Source organism: Anopheles maculipalpis, chromosome 3RL (assembly GCF_943734695.1).
Source record: "Anopheles maculipalpis chromosome 3RL, idAnoMacuDA_375_x, whole genome shotgun sequence".
Classification (NCBI taxonomy): Eukaryota; Metazoa; Arthropoda; class Insecta; order Diptera; family Culicidae; genus Anopheles; species Anopheles maculipalpis.
Window position 1 is genome coordinate 89732925 of NC_064872.1, and position 20246 is coordinate 89753170.

Consider the following 20246-nt stretch of genomic DNA (forward strand, 5'->3'; position numbering starts at 1 on the left):
TTTATTACATTTGTCCGGCATTACACACACATGCAAGGCGATTATTGTTGTTGTCCAGTGCGTTTCTTTGCATAGGGAGCGAATGTATTATTTTTGCTTTAATTGCGTATGTTTGTGGAAGAAAACATGATGAAATTATAATCCCAAAACCATTCTGATAAGCACGTTCAAAGATAACAAAAAAAAAAAGTATTCAATTCGCTCCTTCGAACCGGATTTGAACCAGTGACCTATGGATTTCTACTCGATCGGAAAGCTTGATCAAATGCAGCTGCTTAAGAGGAGTTACATTTTACTTTCCCAAACATTTCTACAGTCCACCGCTCTACCAACTGAGCTATCGAAGGCTTCGAGGTTTGCCTTCCAACGGAGCGCAGAAAAGACCCACCAAAACCGTCACTTTTCCACCTCCAACCTCAATTTACACGTTTACAAGAGATAGTAGTTCAACACGGCTCGATCCGACCACCTCCATTGGTCTTTAATCAAAGCGTACCTCGTGGGGAGACGACTTATCGCCACTGTTTTTAGCTTGGAGTGGAGCAAGTGGAGCAAAATAAAACACATCTCGTAGCAATTTTGGCAAAATAAAGTAAACAATTCGATCCTTCGAACCGGATTTGAACCAGTGACCTATGGATTTCTACTGACTTTGAGGAGATCGGATGCATTTCTGTCCGAATGAATGGATCCTTCTCTTCCCTTTTTTTCTACAGTCCACCGCTCTACCAACTGAGCTATCGAAGGTGATGAAGGAAATACCTCAAGCATCACTTTTGAGATGTGAGGATCGCAAACATTCATCGAATTACGAGCTTAAGAAGGGTTCGAAGTCTAAAAGGAAAAGTATGGACAAGGCTCTCTGAAGACTTTATCGTTTTTTGGGACCTTTTATCTTTCAGGTCTCCAAACATCTTCAATTAAATTCAGAGTCTGGGCTGTGCTGAAAGGCTTTGCAGTCCTTGTTTACCGATCGAATAGGTTGTCCGGCATCTTTCTCATCACTTAACTAGCTTTTAATGATTTTTACTTCCTTTCTTGCTGCCTGAATTGTGAAATCCCTTTGATCTTCTTTCTCGGCGGTAGAATACAAAAGATCCTTCAGCGAAAAGCATCCAACGAGATAAAAAATAATTGTAACATCTCCTTCGAACCGGATTTGAACCAGTGACCTATGGATTTCTATTGTTTGAAAGCGATCGTACAAATGCACCTTTTAGATGCAATTTCTGGAGCTGAACCTCTTTCACCTTTTCTACAGTCCACCGCTCTACCAACTGAGCTATCGAAGGCGTTGAAAATGTGGTCGCTCGGCATGTTTTATAAAGTTTGACGGTGGTGGATTTCCACTGCAAAAACCTCAGCTTGCCATCGTACCAAAACACACGTAATCGGGTCACGCACGTGGCAGGGAGCGAAAGTAAGTCATTGCACCAGTTTTCGAGCCCGAGCACCGGTTAGAGTGGGGGTTGTTTTGTTTACTGCAAAAACACGAACCAATCAGCTGTTTAATGGCTTGCCTCCCCGTTTGTTGCTAGTGTGACTTCACCCTGCTCCAAGCACAAACGACTTAGGAGAGGGAGAGAGTTGCACCCTGTAGGGCATGGTGTGAGTGATTGTGGGCAAGCTCAACTTCCCTCTAGCTTATCTGAAAGATTGTAGCTCTAAATAGCTCCATATTTCATTTGAATGTGGAAGAAACCATTGCTGCTCCAAAAAGCGAAAAAAACTCCTCTCCTTTCGCATACCTTCGAACCGGATTTGAACCAGTGACCTATGGATAATGGATAACATTTTAAGGCGAAGTTCTCTCTTCCCTCAATTAGGCATATGCTGTAGAGTCAAATGTTTTTAGTGAGCTCTAGGCCCTCTTCTCGGCGAGAAGAGATCCATACACTGAAAGAGCGATTTAAAAAACTCTACTCCTAGTAGGGGAGGGATGGTGGTTTTCCCAAGGGTGGGGGCGCCCAGCACGCCCCGTCGCTTTATCTAAGCAACGTTGGAGACTTGTTTTTCTCGCCTTTTACTACAGTCCACCGCTCTACCAACTTAGCTTTCGAAGGATCATCGGCAGAAGCATGTAAGTCAACATTCTTGTGATGCACTCGTCATTGCGGTTTCGTACATTACTCATCAAATTAAAACAACCACCTACAAATCACGAACAGTAACGAACAATGAAGCTTTTAGATATCAAAATTCTCTATTTTTTCCCCCTTTTTTTTTCGCCGACCGAATCCAGTCTCACCTCGACTGGTTTTGTAAAATTAACACACAGTGCCCCTTAACATCGTAACCGAGCGAATGCTCACCGTGCACCTTTCAACTGCTCTCGATCGCGTGGCGGTCACGTGCCGCCTTTTCCGGGAGTTAAGTCGTTAGTTGGCAATTCTTTAGCGTGCGTGTGCAGTTGAGCTATGGGTTTGTTTTATTATTTTCCATTAAAAAAGTGCTCCCGGAGACGGAACCATCATCAATTGCGTTTCTTTGGTGCTTCCGGGTAGGTTGCATGGGAGGGGAAGCAATGAAAAAACGCTACAAAATAACAAAGTGCACTCAAAATAGTTCAAACGATTTTTTGGGCGCATGGGAAGAAAAAGAAACGCAAAGGGGGAAGATCGAAACAGTTTTCTAGGGCGTAGAAAATTCTTAATTATTTCCATCTTGGTCCAATTGGTACTTTATGCGCACTCATTGCCGACAATCCGCAGTAACGAGCGTTCCTGCTCGCAGCAGGACACAAGGTAGTAGGTGCTAAGCCGTGAGGATCATTTTCCTGGGTTGGATACATACACTTCTGCGTGGCAATAAATAAGGCAGGATGTCTGCGTTGTTTTATGGGTTTGGCACGTTTTTCTGCCATTCGGAGTAAACGTTACTGTGGCAGTTATTTATATCTGTAAGGAAGTAGTTGAAAATGAAAATATTATTAGTCGACTGTGTTTTCTTCTTTTGATCTGATAATGAAAGTAACAATCGAAAATTTAAACGAAAGCTAGCAATGACTCGTAGTAGAGCTTAATATTCTTCTTACCTTGTTTGGTTAGTCGTCAAATCTGAACCAATCATCCTCTTATCAGTGGAAATAATTACGACAAAACAAATTATTGATGAAGAGACGCATCATTCCCGTTCACCTGAAGCGCTGAAGCGCAAGCGGAACTTCCTGTATGTCCTCACCGTGTGATCATCATTAATTTCTTCATCCCTTCTGCCATGCACGGGCAGTAGTGTTGCGTGTCTCTCGACCCCATAGTCTGCAGAAAGTAAATATTAATCATAAGCCTTCTGCTGCTGCACGCACGTACGTCGAACGCAGGAAATGGTGTTTTTAAATGGCGTAATGCGCGCACCGTTTTTACGATTGACTCCCGGTGTTTTTCTCCTGCGCCCATTATATTACGAAGTTGCAAATTCGGCCTCACGGAACTGGTTTTGTTCTGGCTGCGTGAGGGGTTTTTTTTCCTCGAACAAAACACTTCTAGAGTTTTGTGAATGAAACTGCTCTGTTATGAAGAGGATGCTGCCTGTGGATACTTTCATTCATTTATTTATCATTTTTCAAGCCAACAACCATCCATAAAAAAAACCTCGGCCACATAAGAACGACCTGATCCAACATGTACCGAGGGGCAGCAATTGATTGACGGGAGTCCGGTTCGCTCACCTACAGATTGTCAGGTGTTGTTGTCGTAATCGAGAATACGCTGAAAATGCGTGAGAAAACGCGACGCGCTCTGTCCCCTTGTGTGGTTGGGTGGCGTTACACCTGTGCGAGCCCGGAATGGATGGTGGAAGCTGCAGCCCCTTTGGCGACCTTGATAAAAACACAGACAAAGCATAATGTGTACCTTGAACAGGGAATCATCGGGGAAGAAGCTTTCGGGTGACGCGTTTAAATTTAATCACCTTCATCGCGAAGCTCACCGTTGCCCAGCAGACACTGGCGTGAGAGTGAGTGTTCCCACAGGACTTTTATACGAAAATAAAGACAAACCGGTATCGGTTGACTCTCGGTCATAAGTGGTGCGCAAAAAAGGGCCCAATTTGATGTACCCAAAAAGAAATGTGGTTTAAATTTCGTTGTGCTTCCTGTGCGACTGTTGATTACACACCGTCCGTCGAGTGAAGTTCTCGTTCTCGATTGGCGCGCAGGGGGTGATAACGTTGCAAGATGAGGGAACAGGAAATGAAAATAAAACGTGATATCAGGCAGGCACACAAGCAAACGTTAGCAAAAGGAGAAGGGAGCTTAAAATCAGACAAGCTGCTGTATAGCCGCTTTATTAGTCGATTGTACAATTGACGGCATCTTGGAGCACTTGTGGAGCAGATAAGAGTAAAAGATTGCGGGGAAGCCGAACAGAACGAAGGAAAAGTGACGGAAAAATTAAAGAAGTATTCTGTGAGCCACTCGAAATGATTGTAATTAATTTTATGTTCTTTAGAAGCATCATCACATGCATGCTTGGTGCCGACTGGTTCTCGACGGAAAAATAAGGAAAAAGAGGAATTAACAGACTACGGATTGGAGAGGGAGAGCATTGTTCGTCTTTGTGAAATTAAATTACTCGTTCTGTGGACGGGTGTGGTTGCACACAATACTGATTTTTACAATTCGACTCGACAATCCTTTTTCTGCTGCACTTGTTCGTTGCCCGCTACGTGGTCTTCAGTACCGTCGAACAGATTGCATCCACCGAGAGGAATCGAGGATGAACTATTGATGTTGGTACACTTGTTCTGCGCTGGGTGGAGAGTACCGTATTGCTGAGCTACCGGGTGTAAAGAAATGCGGAAAAAGCGGATGATTAAAATTGATTTTATTTCGAACCAAATTGGGCGGAAACTTACAAGCGACTGCATTGGGTAAGAGTGGAATATAAGCGTTAAAAAAAAGCGAAAAACATTCGAACGAGCATTGCATTTATTATGCCGGCGGTTCCCATGATTCTGGCAACGTAATACGATTCTTGTGAGCTTTTTTCATGCTTTCCTTGTTTTTTTTTTGTTTTTTTTTTTGATAATTTTTGTTGATGGGTGCATAAAAATCGTACACCTCAAAGCAAAGAACATGTCAAAATGACTGCAATTGGACGGTTGCAGGTAGAGGAATTAATTTTTAAAATTATGCACTTTACTGATTGAGTAACAAATTGGCTGACGCAAGCTATTCATGTGCGTTGTTTATGTGGCTACTGTTTCGCTTCATGTGAGCTCCAAACCACATTAAAATCCTCCTTTTGTTTTCGTTCTAATCGGTTTGTTTCTTTCCGGTTCGATTCTCACACGATCCAGTGAGATAAAGTTGTGTTAAAAGTTGTATGATACAGTGTGGGAAGGCCCCTCGTACACACTTGATGGCTCAGTAATCAGCAATCTTTCACCCATCACCTTCGATAGCTCAGTTGGTAGAGCGGTGGACTGTAGAAAGTGTGTGTAGAGGAGAGAGGATCGATGTTTGACGAAACTTCCGAAAATTGTGATCGATCTCTCCCAGCTTGTAGAGAAATCCATAGGTCACTGGTTCAAATCCGGTTCGAAGGATGGGAGGATATTTTTTTATTGTTCAATGCCTTTGATTTTTCCCTAATAATTTGAGAATTATATATCAAACAGTTCTGTTTTAGATAAATGATTGTTTTTTCTCAAAGTTTAAAATCACAGTTTAGGCAGATTGTTGTAAATTTATACTGTGTTTTCGAACGTACTTTCTTATCGCTTGTAGGCTCAAACACTCAGCGTGGTTTGAAAACATTTTCATCGTTCAGGTTCACCATCACCTTCGATAGCTCAGTTGGTAGAGCGGTGGACTGTAGAAAAAGTGAAAGTGACTTAGCTTAAGCACTGCATCGAACAAATGCAGTTGAGGGTCGCTTTACAAACAACTAGTAATCCATAGGTCACTGGTTCAAATCCGGTTCGAAGGAAGGAAGTTTTCAATATCTTTTATTCTGATTTTTCCAATGCATTTTGATATTGAAGTATTTCACAATTTTTAGTAGTATATTTAACGTCTTTTACATAAAAGGATGTAGTATAGAAATGCTGCCACAAATGGCCACAAATACGTTAAATTTTTCCAGTCTTTTTTAATCTGGTTTGAGAAGAAAACTGGAGAAGATTGGCTGAATGATCGAGATGCTTCAGAAAAGCTGGGTGCTACACCAAAGTTCTAAAATTCTTATGACTTGTTCACAAATATTACGCAGCTTTGTTAAGGTTCAGACCAAGATGTAAGTTGAAAATACTCTATTTATCGTCTTTCAACAATTCTTTCACGCTTTTCACTCGTTTTCTTGATCCATTTCCTTCAACACCTTCGATAGCTCAGTTGGTAGAGCGGTGGACTGTAGAAAAGGTGAAAGAGGGTTCAGCTCTAGAAATTGCATCTAAAAGGTGCATTTCTACGATCGCTTTCAAACAATAGAAATCCATAGGTCACTGGTTCAAATCCGGTTCGAAGGAGATGTTACAATTATTTTTTATCTCGCTGGATGCTTTTCGCTGAAGGATCTTTTGTATTCTACCGCCGAGAAAGATGATCAAAAGGATTTCACAATTCAGGCAGCAAGAAAGTAAGTAAAAATCATTAAAAACTAGTTAAGTGATGAGAAAGATTCCAGACAAACTATTCGATTGGCCCACAAAAACTGCAAAGCTTTTCAGCATAACCCAGACTCTGAATTAAATTGAAGATGTTTGAAGATCTCACCTCTGAAAGATACAAGATCAAAGTGCCTTGTCCATACTTTTCCACTTAGACTTCGAACCCTTCTTAAGCTCGTAATTCGATGAATGTTTGCGATCCTCACACCTCAAAATTCGTGCTTGAGGTATTTCCTTCATCACCTTCGATAGCTCAGTTGGTAGAGCGGTGGACTGTAGAAAAAAGGGAAGAGAAGGATCCATTCATTCGGACAGAAATGCATCCGATCTCCTCAAAGTCAGTAGAAATCCATAGGTCACTGGTTCAAATCCGGTTCGAAGGATCGAATTGTTTACTTTATTTTGCCAAAATTGCTACGAGATGTGTTTTATTTTGCTCCACTTGCTCCACTCCAAGCTAAAAACAGTGGCGATAAGTCGTCTCCCCACGAGGTACGCTTTGATTAAAGACCAATGGAGGTGGTCGGATCGAGCCGTGTTGAACTACTATCTCTTGTAAACGTGTAAATCGAGGTTGGAGGTGGAAAAGTGACGGTTTTGGTGGGTCTTTTCTGTGCTTCGTTGGAAAGCAAACCTCGAAGCCTTCGATAGCTCAGTTGGTAGAGCGGTGGACTGTAGAAATGTTTGGGAAAGTAAAATGTAACTCCTCTAAAGCAGCTGCATTTAATCAAGCTTTCCGATCGAGTAGAAATCCATAGGTCACTGGTTCAAATCCGGTTCGAAGGAGCACATTGATTACTTTTTTCCTACTCAAAACTAATTTCCTTTGTAGTTGATTGCAATGTAGAGGATGAGAATATGCAATTCTCGTTAGGATCTTCAACCTTGACACCTACAAACCTCACGACGTTCTAGTTAATCTACACCACATGACGTTAATGGAACAAACTTATTTAATCGAAGTGCATGTGGGTGTTAAACAGGATATCAGTGGGACATTCCTATCATTGGTCGGTGAGATGATGACTTCACCTCCCACTCCTAGGCACACATGAAAGAACCTTTCTGCAGCAACAATCGCAAATGGTAGCGGTTGAAGGACAGGCACGAACCGGTCAAGCAAACAAGAACTGGCATTGATTAGTGCACATTGTTCCAATCGACAGCCGTGTGTCGATGTGATCTGCTGCTCTCTGTAGGGTGACAGTTGGAAGGAAAATGTGTGTCACAAAACCGACAGTCAGGACAGTTGGGTGTTGGGGAGTTTGGAGGTGAGAGTAAGGTTTGCCTGACAGGAGCTTGAAGAAAATCAATTTGAAAGCTTGCCGCTCGATACGTTTCCTATTGAACGATGTGTGCAAATAATCATTTACTATCTTATTCGAACTTTAAATTAAACTCTTTTCACGAGATCAGCGTTTATCAGTTGAGAAGATATAAAGCATTAAAACGCGTTTCTGATGGGAAAATTTATTGTTGAAATTTGATTTGATGCTCATCTATCGCCCTCTCGTCGATGTGAATTCGTTCCGAATAATCCACAAAACATGGCCTATGACAAGCTGCTAACCCTAAAGCATGTTCGCTCGCTTGTCTCCTCCCACTCCGTAAAATCCTGCGTAAACACCAGACCTTGACGACCACCATCTTTCCCGACGTCCTTTAATCCTAGTCGAGTCCTTTTTCGAAACCGACCCCCTGCGGAGATAATTGGAAATTGTATTCCACAAGAACTTGGTGCTGTGTACGCACGACCCGGTAGATCGCCGGGAAGAAGGAGCACGTGAAGGTACGGCGGAGAGTCACGCACGTTCCTTACCCTCGCCCATACCTTTTCCTCGGTTTTGCTCGTAAATGAAAAACACCCCATGAAAGCGAGTGATCTTTTTATAAATGCCGTCTAAACGACAAAAGCGACCACCGTTCGGTCGTCCGCCGCCCGTCACTCATCAGTCATCTTTGCTGTGTGAGACCCTTTTTTTGCCTAGCACGGCCATTCGTACAAGACTCTCCTGACAAGACTCTTCTTCGCTTTCGTGTATATCCTTTTTGCAAATCCGACGCAATTAGAGTCGCGCTCATATTCGTCCAGTTTTGGAATCGGTTTGGACACGTGGCGCTACTCTCCCGTTTTCGTCTACCTCTTCTCGGGGTTCTCTTTTCTTCTCTGGACGTTCTTGACACAGGGCACGCGGACGGAGGGCGCGTGTTGCTTTTTTGTATGTGTTTGCTTCCGCCAATCGAGTCACCGGATTATGCACTTTGTTGTTTCGGTCCGATTCCGTTCGGCCTATCCTGAACCCCGAGCCACGCTATACTGTGGCCGGTTCTAGGTTAGGGAGGGTAGTTCGTTTCGTTCTTTCTGCCGGTGGCTGGCGGCGGCCTGCTTTCTCGAAGCTGAAGAAGGTCATACATAAATCTCCTTAGGGGGAGACGGATTCTGGTGCTATGCTGCGTCCATTTTATGTCTCCGTCGTGCTGAAGACGGTTGGTGGCGAAGGGAGAAAGCGAGCGAGGATTCGATAATGCAATTATGGTTTATTTATGTTGATTATGTTTCTGCTTTTGCCAGCATAGAGAACGGATGCAAACTTATGATCTTTATGAAAGTGTGACGATATACAGTTCTTCAGTAGTAGCAATAGTTCATTCGAGTGAAAATCCATGTAAGCAATATACAAGTATTATATTATTTTAATGGTTTCAAACTGGTCTTTCCTCGTTATTGGTAAGTTATGTTTGAACTTTGTCGATTTTGGACGTTAAATTTACCGATCTGGCGTTTGGCGAAATGATTCGAGGGGAAAACAATTTGTTCGCAAAAAACTCACAGGAGGAAAAAACTATAAATATATAAACCTATGCTTAATCTAGTTTATACCCTAGTTCTTACGTTCTTGTTCTTCTTGGCGTGCTCAGGATAGAGCACGTCCCGTCGACGATGGTCAGGCCGCCAATCCGTTTCCACGAAACTCGGTCTAGGGATGCAGTCCTCCATCCACGGCTGCATCCGATCTCCGGACAGGTTAGACTCCACTTGATCCAGCCAACGAGCTCGTTGTGCTCCTCTACGCCTCGTGTCGAACGGGTCGTTGACGAGCACCTTCTTGGTGGGGCATGAGTCCGACATCCTCATCACGTGCCCCGGCGGACGTATCTTGCCGGCTTTGACTACCGTCAGGATGTCAGCATCGCCAAACAGCTGAACTAGCTCGTGGTTCACACCGCCAAAGATAGTTCTTAGTACCCGTCGCTTGAAAATGGCGAGTGCATTGGCGTTCTCCGTCAGCATAGTCCAAGACTCGTACCCGTATAGGACTACCGGACTTAGCATGGTGCGGTATATCATGAATTTCGTGTGTTGTTGGAGTCTTCTGGATCGCAGGAGTTTGTGGAGTCCGTAGTAGGCATGATTCCTCTGAACAATACGCCTTCGGATTTCGCTGCTTACGTTTTTGTCCGAAGTAACGATCGTACCAAGGTAGCAGAAGTGATGTATTATTTGATATGTGGACACATACAGTTCAGTTCCTTTAACCGGGAAGAAATACAATTTTTGTTATATTACCTTTCTGTGACCCTCGGCACCATTACAGCCGCGCAGTGACACATTTGGCATCGATAAAAAAGGGATGCAAAAAAAGGACTCAAGCCGCCGGAAAACAGTTTCGTGGGAAACGACACATTTCACCAAAGCAAAAGCTTCGTTCCGCGTATTCGTCGTCGAGGATAATTTCCTTCTCACCTACTTTGTCGATAATGAAGGTTTTTGGGATTTTATTTTAACCACCAAAAGCGGGGTAATCTCTTCCCAGCCCGTTGGAAGCGATTTAACCGGGCAAACCGGGCAGCAGCAGCTCCCGCCATAAAGAAAGGCGAGACCCGGAAGAGAAAGCGAACCACTACTCCATCCAGCGCACTCATTTACGGTTTCCCAACCGTTCGTTTCCGTTCGTCCTTGCGTGCGTGTGAAAATACAAAGAGAAGACAGACAATTAGCACCGAGAAGGTACGAAATTATCCTCGTTTTTGATTGTTGATGCTGTTGCTGCTGCTGCTGGTGGTTGTGCAAGGAAGGTTTGGTTGAATCGGGGGATCCGTTTTCTCAAACTCGTCTTTGCCTTCCATTACTTTTGCGCAGCGTCAACTTCAACTGTGGCGCCCAATTGGGCGGATGGTCAGTTTGCAGTTTTTTGGGGAAGTTTTTTTTGTTCCTTTTAAGAAACTCAGACTTTGGAACGGAACAGAAGATGGGTAGATGGTTGGTGGTGGAAGGGTTTGGTGACATTTTCGCGATATGTTCGGCGCCATCGTTGAGGGAAGTATGTAGGCCACTTGGGTCGATTATACGAGACTCCGTTCGATCTTATAGAAAGATCCGCCTCTGTTGATATGTGCAGGGCATCCCCTAGCATCCGGCTTAGTTTGCAATCTACTGTTTCTGCACTGTGGACAGCATTGATTGATTAATCGAACGCGTGGAGATTAACCATGCTCGAAAGCCAAAGGGAAATAAGTTGAAATGTAATTTTTTGTCTGGTGGCAACTTTCACTCTATTTATAGCGCTCCAACTCCACCTTTGCTGTGCGCGAATCCCCTCCTCCATTGGTCTGTATTTGCTTCTATTGCTTCGCGATCACGGTTACGCTTCGCTGAGTACAATTAGCCTTCTTGTACTTGCAACAACAGACCCATGTTTGTAGCCTTCGATAGCTCAGTTGGTAGAGCGGTGGACTGTAGAAGTTTTCTCGGCGCATTGAGTTGCGTTGTGTGTGTGTGTGGTGCAGCTAAGTTGTGTGGTATGCTGTGATGTTGAATCTGCGGAAAAGCTCCCTTGTGTTGTAATTGCAAACAATGCACACTTTCTCCCCTTCTCTCCAACAACAACAACTTGTCTCTCCCCCCCATCTCTCAGCTTCTCTGTGTTCAGTAATCCATAGGTCACTGGTTCAAATCCGGTTCGAAGGAGAATTGTAATGCTTTTTTTTGCGTGCTTCATGGCATATTTTTCATTATTAATTTTTGAGTTTTTTTGTGTGTAAATATGTTAATAAAGTCATATTTTCAAATTGGATTTGAAGGGAGAATCTCAGTTGAAAATTTCACAACATTTTTCGTTTAAATTTATGTTCAGTTTAAACTCCTCCGCCTACAGCACCTTCGATAGCTCAGTTGGTAGAGCGGTGGACTGTAGAAAAGGTGAAAGAGGTTCAGCTCTAGAAATTGCATCTAACAAGTGCAGTTGTTGTTGATCGCTTTCAAACAATAGTAATCCATAGGTCACTGGTTCAAATCCGGTTCGAAGGAGATGTTACAATTATTTTTTATCTCGCTGGATGCTTTTCGCTGAAGGATCTTTTGTATTTTACCGCCGAGAAAGATGATCAAAAGGATTTCACAATTCAGGCAGCAAGAAAGTAAGTAAAAATCATTAAAAGCTAGTTAAGTGATGAGAAAGATGCCGGACAACCTATTCGATCGATAAACAAGAACTGCAAAGCCTTTCAGCACAGCCCAGATTCTGAATTAAATTGAAGATGTTTGGAGATCTCACCTCTGAAAGATACAAGGTCCCAAAAAACGATAAAGTCTTCAGAGAGCCTTGTCCATACTTATCCTTTTAGACTTCGAACCCTTCTTAAGCTCGTAATTCGATGAATGTTTGCGATCCTCACATCTCAAAAGTGATGCTTGAGGTATTTCCTTCATCACCTTCGATAGCTCAGTTGGTAGAGCGGTGGACTGTAGAAAAAAGGAAGAGAAGGATCCATTCATTCGGACAGAAATGCATCCGATCTCCTCAAAGTCAGTAGAAATCCATAGGTCACTGGTTCAAATCCGGTTCGAAGGATCGAATTGTTTACTTTATTTTGCCAAAATTGCTACGAGATGTGTTTTATTTTGCTCGACTTGCTCCACTACAAGCTAAAAACAGTCGCGATAAGTCGTCTCCCCACGAGGTACGCTTTGATTAAAGACCAATGGAGGTGGTCGGATCGAGCCGTGTTGAACTACTATCTCTTGTAAACGTGTAAATCGAGGTTGGAGGTGGTAAAGTGACGGTTTTGGGTGGGTCTTTTCTGCGCTCCGTTGGAAAGCAAACCTCGAAGCCTTCGATAGCTCAGTTGGTAGAGCGGTGGACTGTAGAAATGTTTGGGAAAGTAAAATGTAACTCCTCTAAAGCAGCTGCATTTGATCAAGCTTTCCGATCGAGTAGATATCCATAGGTCACTGGTTCAAATCCGGTTCGAAGGAATTTTTAAACTTTTTTATTAGTTCATATTATTGCGAATAGTTGCAGTTTAGCAATGAATTTTAATTTAGCCATGCAATTTAGCTATTTTGCACAAGCTTACTTATGCCAATAGAACTAATTTTCCCAACGATCGTATTACCTCACCGGAAAAGTGTGTGAAACTGTTCAACTTCTTCTAAGCGAGGTGATAATTTTCGTTGATAATGCTATTTGATCGGACTCATTTCCGACCTGGCCACGGTCATTACTAGCTCCGGTTGCATTTTCCCTTTCCTTAAATTGAGCCGCTCCAACGGGTGAGAAGTGTGAGAAGAAATATGCTACCAACAAAACATGAAAAAAAAGGAAAAATACGCACATGATACGTTTGTGCTATGGTGGATGGAGAACATAACCTTAAAAGAAGAAAAGCGTCCAAGAAGATAGAGAGATGCAAGCAGCAGTAGCAATCGAAGAATCGTAAAGAAAACGAGGAAACACACTCAGACGGTGGAAACAACGATACAAACACACACAAACACACACTCACGCACAAGGTGTGCAACATATATAGACAGTTCGATAAGCATCGTGGGAAAGCGTGCGATGAAACACAAAACTCCCTTGGCCACAACAGAGCTCACCTGCACACTCCGAAGGGTCCCGAGACTGGCCTCCGCCCGGGATATTTTTTTACGCTGGGACACCTTCGATCGATTCGATATTGCTTCACTTTGCGCTTCCTTTTTTTCCTCCATTCCGCCTGTTTGTCAGGGCTTTGCATTCGTAATGATAATAATAATAAGAACGATGCAATGCAATGGGTGGTTCTGAGGGGAGGAAAAGGGGAAGGGGGAGGGATCATCGTATCACGAATGACGTTGTGAAGTACAACCGACGAGTGGGGCCAAGTAAAAGGTGGAAAGACTGCTCCGATTGCAGCCGATTTTGAGCCCGCCGCTGTTAGGCCGTGCGGCTCCTGCCTGTCCCCGGGGAGGTTCAAAAGATAAAGGGGGAGCATGGAGGGAAAGAAGAGAGCGGTGCGAGGTAGAGGGGTTCAACGTGTTTCACACTGCTGTGCCCGTCGGAAGTGAGAAAAATTAAAAGAAAAAACTCGTACGATGAATAAGTGGTGGCAGTGAAGCCACCCTTCTGCTGTACCGCCGAGTGCGTGTTCGGAGGAGAAGAATGAGAAGGGGCAGGCCGCCTCGATGGAACGGAACGGAAGTCAGTCACTAAGTGCACTTTCGTATGCGCCGTTTATACGCATTCGCTTGATAAGGCAATAAGAGATACGCGCCGCGAGAGTCCATCAAATCAAAGTATAGCTCAAGGAACGCCAGAGAGAGAGAGAGAGAGAGACAGGGCGTTTGTTTTGGTATAAATACCTTACGTCACTGTTGGGCGAAGCGTGGGAACACACCGCAACCATGGTTACGAAGGGGCAGTAAACAAGCCCATCAGTGTTTCCCCGTCGTCGTCGTCCTTTTCGTTGTTGTTACTGTTGGTTCATTGCAGCGACCGGCATCGAGCCCAATTCACAATTCTTGTTGGTGTTCATTCGACAACTTCGGGTTAGATAAGGGGAAAATGTTTTCTGTTTTCGTCGCGTTCATCTCACTTCCCCGACACTGCGGGAGGGTTGTGAGGATGGCAAAATAAAGAAAAAGTCCATTCACAATTGTATGGAAATGGTACACTCCAGGGAACGGTAGACTAGCTTTGAATTTGGCATTTGATTCCCGGTCCTGTCGTGTGAAGACCCTGCAGGCTTATACTAACACTTACTTGAAGATTTCAATCTATTACGATACGATTCGTATGCCCACCAGTCATCTTATTTTTCATTCCAAGAGTTGCCAAAACCCTTCTATTAAATGACCTGTAAGTTCAATAGACCTTGGTGTTGCTCCACTTATTGAGTATTTCCATTTCATTTTCTTTAGTGGATAATTTTAAGCTTGCTTTCTCATGTCTTTCTTTGCCCCTTTTCCACTTTTAGTAGACAAAACTTTAAAACTCGTGCTTGAAGATCTCCTCGCCCTTAAAAACGCATCCTGTGTACTGTCCTTTACATACCAGAGCCCACCGAAACCAAAAAGAACATTTATCCAAATATTCAATTATTCCCCTCCAAATGAACACCCCGAGTGAAGGTTTTACGATGAACCAGATGAACGCCCCTTCGAACGAGCGAAAGAGCCGGACGCATCGGTCAAAAAAGCAAGAGAAAATGAGACAGTAAAGCATGTTCGGCATCGGTCGGGCGAACGTTGTTCACGTTGGGTTTTGCGATGCCGACGCACAGCGGGCACCTCGACGGTACACAGTTGGCTTGATGTTGGCGCTTTGCGTACATGGCAAACGTGAAGCATCGAAGAAACTTGAAAGCATCATCGAGCGTGTAAGGTGTGTGCACTTGTGTCGAATCGTCCGGTGAAGGATTGCGTGTTACGGTGACGGATTGCATTCTTCCACTGGCGACCGTTTCGAGCGCGTCGTCGTCGTGACTGTGGAACTGTATCGGTACGGGAAATCGGTTTTTAATCGATCATTAGTTTGACAACAATAAAAATAAAACACCCCCCAGCTAGAGTGGGGTGGGCGTGTGTGCGTAAGCGTGTTGTGCTCGAAGTGCGTGAATTGTTGGTGCTGGTAGATCGCGCCAGCACAAAATGGAAGTGAAATTAAATTTGCCTCATTAAGGGTTTGATTGGATTTTTAAAACGAAGCTGCTGGTGTCTCAGCTTTGTTGAAGCGTGCAAAAAGTGGTGTGCGTGTGTGTGTGTCCAGCCACACGATTACCGTGGAATTGTTGTGGATGTTGTGCCATATGCTGCTGTGCGGGAAAGTGTCGTGTCGCGTTGCATTTTAATTTCATTCCGTACACCCAGAACCAGAAGAAAGTCCGTTTTTGCGCAAGTGACACAGAGCAGTGCGGTGGTGGATAGCTCGCTCGCTCTACTGTAGTAGTAAAGTTAGTAGAAAGTGGAATAGTCGCCGACAGTCGTTCTTTGACGACTCGAAATCAAATCAAGCAAGAAACCGATCGAAAGCGAATCAATAGAGGATTTGCAAGGAAGTGAGAGTTCAAAATTACATCCGGCGGATTACCAGAGACCAGAGATGACCATGTCGCATCTACTGAAGCAGACTAAAAAATGCTGTGCGAAGGTATGTACTTTCAAAGAATGAATTTCCTAGCCTAACGAGTCGCGCGTCGTCGTCTTAAAGTTCGCCAAAAATCCATTTGTCTTATGATCCATCAGTAGAGGAGGGCCTTGGGATTAGTTTAGGAACTGTAGTCATTTTGTCCCGATTGCCTGCCCCAGTGTCCAGTTGAAAGCGAAACACACTGGCCTCAATTTTACGCCATTGTACAGCTGTTCTATTGCCGGATTCCTTCTCAGCGCGGGACAACTGGCTGAAGACGAAGACCCGACGAAAGGACGAAAATCTTCAAACATCTCCAAGAGAGCAGCCAGCCAGCATCAAATTTTAAAAGACAGCTGCTGCTGCTGCTGCTGCTGCTGCGGAAGGAATCCCCGAAAATCTTTCACCCATGTTGAGGTGTCTCTTTCTAGCTCGTTCATATCCATTCCGCTTCCATGTCCGCTTCCTCTGTCGCTCGGTTCTTCTCACATCGATGGCAGAGGAGGGTGTTGGGTTCTGGGCACGACTTTTTTCCAACTTTCCCACGCCAACGATCAACGGTGCGCGAGCGACATGGGATGTGATGTGTGGTAGTAAGGAAGGAAAGGAAAGAACGAAAAAAAAACCCACATACAAGGGACAAGGGGCACCTGCTTCCTACCAAACAAAACGATGAAGCGACGAGCGTGTAGAGGAGAAAAAAAAAACGGAACGTTTTGGTGTTCTCGTGCTTGGCTTGCTGCTCCGCTGGCTTAGGGCTTATTATTTAGGGATTCAGCGTCCCCGGGGTGAGCTTGTGCAGTGTGAAGGGGTCGTTCGTGAGCCAATCTGTATTCCTGCCGACCCCTGCTACGGTTCGATACGCGGATCCCACAAGGCGCTGTTTGCCTAGAACCCCTGGGATGGGATGGGATAGGGGATTGGTAATGATCGACATCAACCACGATGTCAACGATGAGAAGGAGGGACATTTTCACACACCATATCTGTCGTATGTTTTTTTTTCCTTCATTTCCCACCGTCAGAGAGGCTTCTGTGCGTGGTGGCGGTGTGGATATGGGGTTCTAGCAACCGGTAGCCCACGCTTTGGGCCCTGCGGCATGTGGAATTGAATTTAAGCTTTATGTTTGTTTTTTCTTTTTTCTCTATTTTTACTGGGCTGCGTACCTTTTGCCTTATGCTCCAGAATACTTTCCCTTCATGTGTCGGAATGTAGCTCATTCTTGTGAATCTGGCGGTGGGGTGTGGTGGCTGCGCTGTTGCGGTGAATTTTATCTGCAGACATTATTGAGGACGGATGTCACTTTGGATATGGCATTCGGGCGAAATGAGAAGGATCGTTTAAGTTTGTACAAAATTTGATAGAAATTCCACAGAAAGCCATCATGTCACGAACCATCACCACATCTCCCCAGCCCAGAGAGTGGTCGAGACGGCTTGGTGGAAAAGCGCATCAAGAGTGATAAGGGAGAGTTGACATGGAGGATATGAAGGATTTTAAATATCTTGACATGCTCCTGGGGCCAATGAAGGGAATGTTATCGAAACAAAATTCCTTTAATTGATATTCTATATTTTGCTTGTGTTAATGTATCATCTCGGTAGTTTGAAGATACAAGAGTTCTCTCTCACATATCATCATCCCCGAGCCAATGATAATTGAGATTCGAACCAGGAACATTCACGTTCTTACCTGGTGCGTTTACCAACTACTCTGTGCACTTCCAATGGACGAGTGTAATTAAAACTTATTCTTATAGTTCCAAAGGATCACGAACTAGAAATTCTAGAACCAACCATGCACACTCTCCCAAGAGAAATATGAACGATAATAGGTGCGTTGTAGCGTAAATCGTACTCAGACCCAGGAGTGTGTTGCAGTTTTAAACCACGTACAGTCAACATGCTTCCCCGGTCCGGCGAACACTGCTTTCCAACCTGCAACAAACCTCACCGCCGGAAGTTTGAAGCTTGATTGCATTAACTCATCCCGGCCATATGCAACAGTTCATCGTCATCGACTGACTTGCACATCAACTTTCCCGTCCTGGAAACGGATGGTTTGAAAATTTCATCCCACAGTGACACATTGAATGCATTTTCACATCTCCTCTCCCCTCCCCATGCCCCATGGATGCTACCTCACGGCGTACACACACGAGTTCTCGGGGTCTATGCATCAAATATTTAAAACAAAAACCCCATCCCACATTTCCCGCCGTGGAGCGTCAACCTTCCGAGGAACCGAGACCTTTGGTCGCGCATTGTGGTAATGTCCGCGAGACCGTCATAGTGGTTTATGCTCGATCCGATCGATTATGGGTACAATGGTGGTCGACTATCAAATTGCAAATAGCAACCAAAGGGGGCAGGAGGTGATGGTCTATCCCTTCGCAACCACAGTCACCTCCCGACCACGTGTGTGTGTGTGTGTGTGTGTGTGTTTCTGTCTTTGTTTTTGTGAGGCAAATGCAGCTACGACGGGATGTTATTTTGACCGCCAAGGAAGCGGCAGCGAACGGGAAAAAATATAATTGGCAAAACGAAGCACCACCCCTAGGCCTAGTAATTAAGTTTGTGTAAATCAATCCTCGCCTGACTTTTTGCGGTGTCGTTTGCCTCCAATAAGGCTCGCCGGCGAGCTGTGTGTATCGGAAACGAATTTTTATTGCATGTTCCGGGAACGGATTTAACGGATTTTTAGTTGGAAACAAACACGAAAAGTGGCTTTTATCGAGAAGGGAAGCTGTGTGTGTGTGTGTGCATTCGGACAACAATCCTTCAAGATTTCAGGATTCCAAGAAGGAAGCTGCTTACAGAGGCGAAAACTTTCTTTAAAACTGCCGTCAAATATGTTTGTGGAGGCGCATGTGGAGCAAAACCTAAAGCAACAACACGAACCGAGTGTTGTGTGTTGTGGGATTTTCTGTGCGCCAAAAAAAAAAGCATTTACCAATGGTATATTGGAACCAGCAAAAACATGTTATAGTTGCGTGTTTTCTATCGACGTGAGAAGATCTGTTGAAAAATCGTTTAAGCGCTACTTCCATCCATCCATCTTTTCCTGCTCTTTTTTTCTCAGCCACACCGACACACGCACTCTATGGGATGTTTCATTTTTTTGTGTGTAAATTGAGACGAGTCCACATTTGATGAAGGCCCTCTAGTCTAAACCTAGATTTCCTACTCGAGCCGCTCGAGTGTGTGGCAGATTCATTCACAGGAATCGAACCCTTTTCGGGAGGGAGGATGTGAGCCGCCAACAGCAAAGAAAACCGTTTTTCAATTCCCAACCCCATTTTCTGTTCTGAAACCTTCATCAGCCAGGGGTTAATTGCTGGGCTCTACCGGGTTGCGGATTGAGAGGGAGCGAGCGAGACACTATCTCAGACAACGAATGGCTGAAACAACGATCAACAAGCAACTTCTGATAAAAGTTTGGCTTACGACGACGACGACTACGACGTTATGATTTGAGTTGGTAAAGCTAATATTTGGACTCGCTTTAAAAGTGTTTAGTACTTCCGTGGGGGTGTGAACAATCAGCAACATCACGGACCGATGTGCCCGAGTGCCCGTGTGTTTATCTGACTGTGTCTGAAGACTCCAACAAAAAGAAAAGGAAGCCACCGACGACGACGACGACGACGACGAGACTTACTCACCAAACTTCCTAAAAATCACTTTCGTGACTCACGAAGATGATTATCCTGCACCGTTTTTTGTGCAGAGGGTTCTCTCCCTTCTCCGTTTTGTGCTACCGGTGGGAAAGTTCCGCGTCCGCGCGTTCTTTAGCTAGGGTTTGATGGAAAACGGATAAATATTATCTTTCCCACGCCCATCCTGATGCTGTTGCTGATGCTGCGGGAGTCCATCTTTTAGTAGGGACATTGAAGGGAAGGCTAAGCTTTTGCCTTACACACACACACACCAGACACGAGGGCGATGAAGCAAAAGTTAATTGGAGTTGAGTTGTTGAGTTTGAGCTCGGTCTGCACCACTCCGGGACTCGGTGGGCTCCTCCAGAAGTGGAACAGCTCTACAGAACAATAACAATTATTGTTCGCGTTTGGAAAAGTTTTTAGCTCGGGCAGCCAGCAGCATCAGCTGCAGCCAGCAGCACTACACTTGCATAATGGTAAATAAATGTTGGCGCTCTGCCTTTATCTAGCCTTCCGTTCCTTTTTTTTGTTGGTCCGTTTCCGAGATCCTTAAAGAACCACACACCAGAGTTCAGTCAGTCAGTAA

At 44.4% G+C, this 20246-nt stretch overlaps 1 protein-coding gene and 12 non-coding genes across 13 annotated transcripts in view; 10 read left to right on the forward strand and 3 right to left on the reverse strand.

Annotated features, from left to right (window-relative positions):
- Window positions 1-202: 202 nt before the first annotated feature.
- Trnay-gua (transfer RNA tyrosine (anticodon GUA)) lies at window positions 203-347 on the reverse strand. The gene is made up of 2 exons: window positions 311-347; window positions 203-238 (listed from the first exon to the last, which is right to left on the reverse strand). It is a non-coding gene; the product is annotated as a tRNA-Tyr (tRNA).
- Window positions 348-605: 258 nt separating this feature from the next.
- Trnay-gua (transfer RNA tyrosine (anticodon GUA)) lies at window positions 606-747 on the reverse strand. Its single transcript has 2 exons — window positions 711-747; window positions 606-641 (listed from the first exon to the last, which is right to left on the reverse strand). It is a non-coding gene; the product is annotated as a tRNA-Tyr (tRNA).
- A 397-nt stretch (window positions 748-1144) lies between these two features.
- On the reverse strand, window positions 1145-1292 carry Trnay-gua (transfer RNA tyrosine (anticodon GUA)). Its single transcript has 2 exons — window positions 1256-1292; window positions 1145-1180 (listed from the first exon to the last, which is right to left on the reverse strand). It is a non-coding gene; the product is annotated as a tRNA-Tyr (tRNA).
- A 4101-nt stretch (window positions 1293-5393) lies between these two features.
- On the forward strand, window positions 5394-5547 carry Trnay-gua (transfer RNA tyrosine (anticodon GUA)). Its single transcript has 2 exons — window positions 5394-5430; window positions 5512-5547. It is a non-coding gene; the product is annotated as a tRNA-Tyr (tRNA).
- Window positions 5548-5782: 235 nt separating this feature from the next.
- Trnay-gua (transfer RNA tyrosine (anticodon GUA)) lies at window positions 5783-5930 on the forward strand. The gene is made up of 2 exons: window positions 5783-5819; window positions 5895-5930. It is a non-coding gene; the product is annotated as a tRNA-Tyr (tRNA).
- A 389-nt stretch (window positions 5931-6319) lies between these two features.
- Window positions 6320-6468, forward strand: Trnay-gua (transfer RNA tyrosine (anticodon GUA)). Its single transcript has 2 exons — window positions 6320-6356; window positions 6433-6468. It is a non-coding gene; the product is annotated as a tRNA-Tyr (tRNA).
- A 383-nt stretch (window positions 6469-6851) lies between these two features.
- Window positions 6852-6992, forward strand: Trnay-gua (transfer RNA tyrosine (anticodon GUA)). The gene is made up of 2 exons: window positions 6852-6888; window positions 6957-6992. It is a non-coding gene; the product is annotated as a tRNA-Tyr (tRNA).
- Window positions 6993-7250: 258 nt separating this feature from the next.
- Window positions 7251-7395, forward strand: Trnay-gua (transfer RNA tyrosine (anticodon GUA)). Its single transcript has 2 exons — window positions 7251-7287; window positions 7360-7395. It is a non-coding gene; the product is annotated as a tRNA-Tyr (tRNA).
- Window positions 7396-11313: 3918 nt separating this feature from the next.
- On the forward strand, window positions 11314-11578 carry Trnay-gua (transfer RNA tyrosine (anticodon GUA)). The gene is made up of 2 exons: window positions 11314-11350; window positions 11543-11578. It is a non-coding gene; the product is annotated as a tRNA-Tyr (tRNA).
- Window positions 11579-11767: 189 nt separating this feature from the next.
- Trnay-gua (transfer RNA tyrosine (anticodon GUA)) lies at window positions 11768-11917 on the forward strand. The gene is made up of 2 exons: window positions 11768-11804; window positions 11882-11917. It is a non-coding gene; the product is annotated as a tRNA-Tyr (tRNA).
- Window positions 11918-12321: 404 nt separating this feature from the next.
- Window positions 12322-12461, forward strand: Trnay-gua (transfer RNA tyrosine (anticodon GUA)). Its single transcript has 2 exons — window positions 12322-12358; window positions 12426-12461. It is a non-coding gene; the product is annotated as a tRNA-Tyr (tRNA).
- Window positions 12462-12720: 259 nt separating this feature from the next.
- Window positions 12721-12865, forward strand: Trnay-gua (transfer RNA tyrosine (anticodon GUA)). The gene is made up of 2 exons: window positions 12721-12757; window positions 12830-12865. It is a non-coding gene; the product is annotated as a tRNA-Tyr (tRNA).
- Window positions 12866-15971: 3106 nt separating this feature from the next.
- Window positions 15972-20246, forward strand: part of LOC126561967 (uncharacterized) — a 76591-nt gene continuing 72316 nt past the window's right edge. Inside the window, exon 1 of the mRNA XM_050218364.1 lies at window positions 15972-16019. Within this exon, the coding sequence (XP_050074321.1) occupies window positions 15972-16019 (48 nt within the window). The remainder of the gene's footprint in view (window positions 16020-20246) is intronic.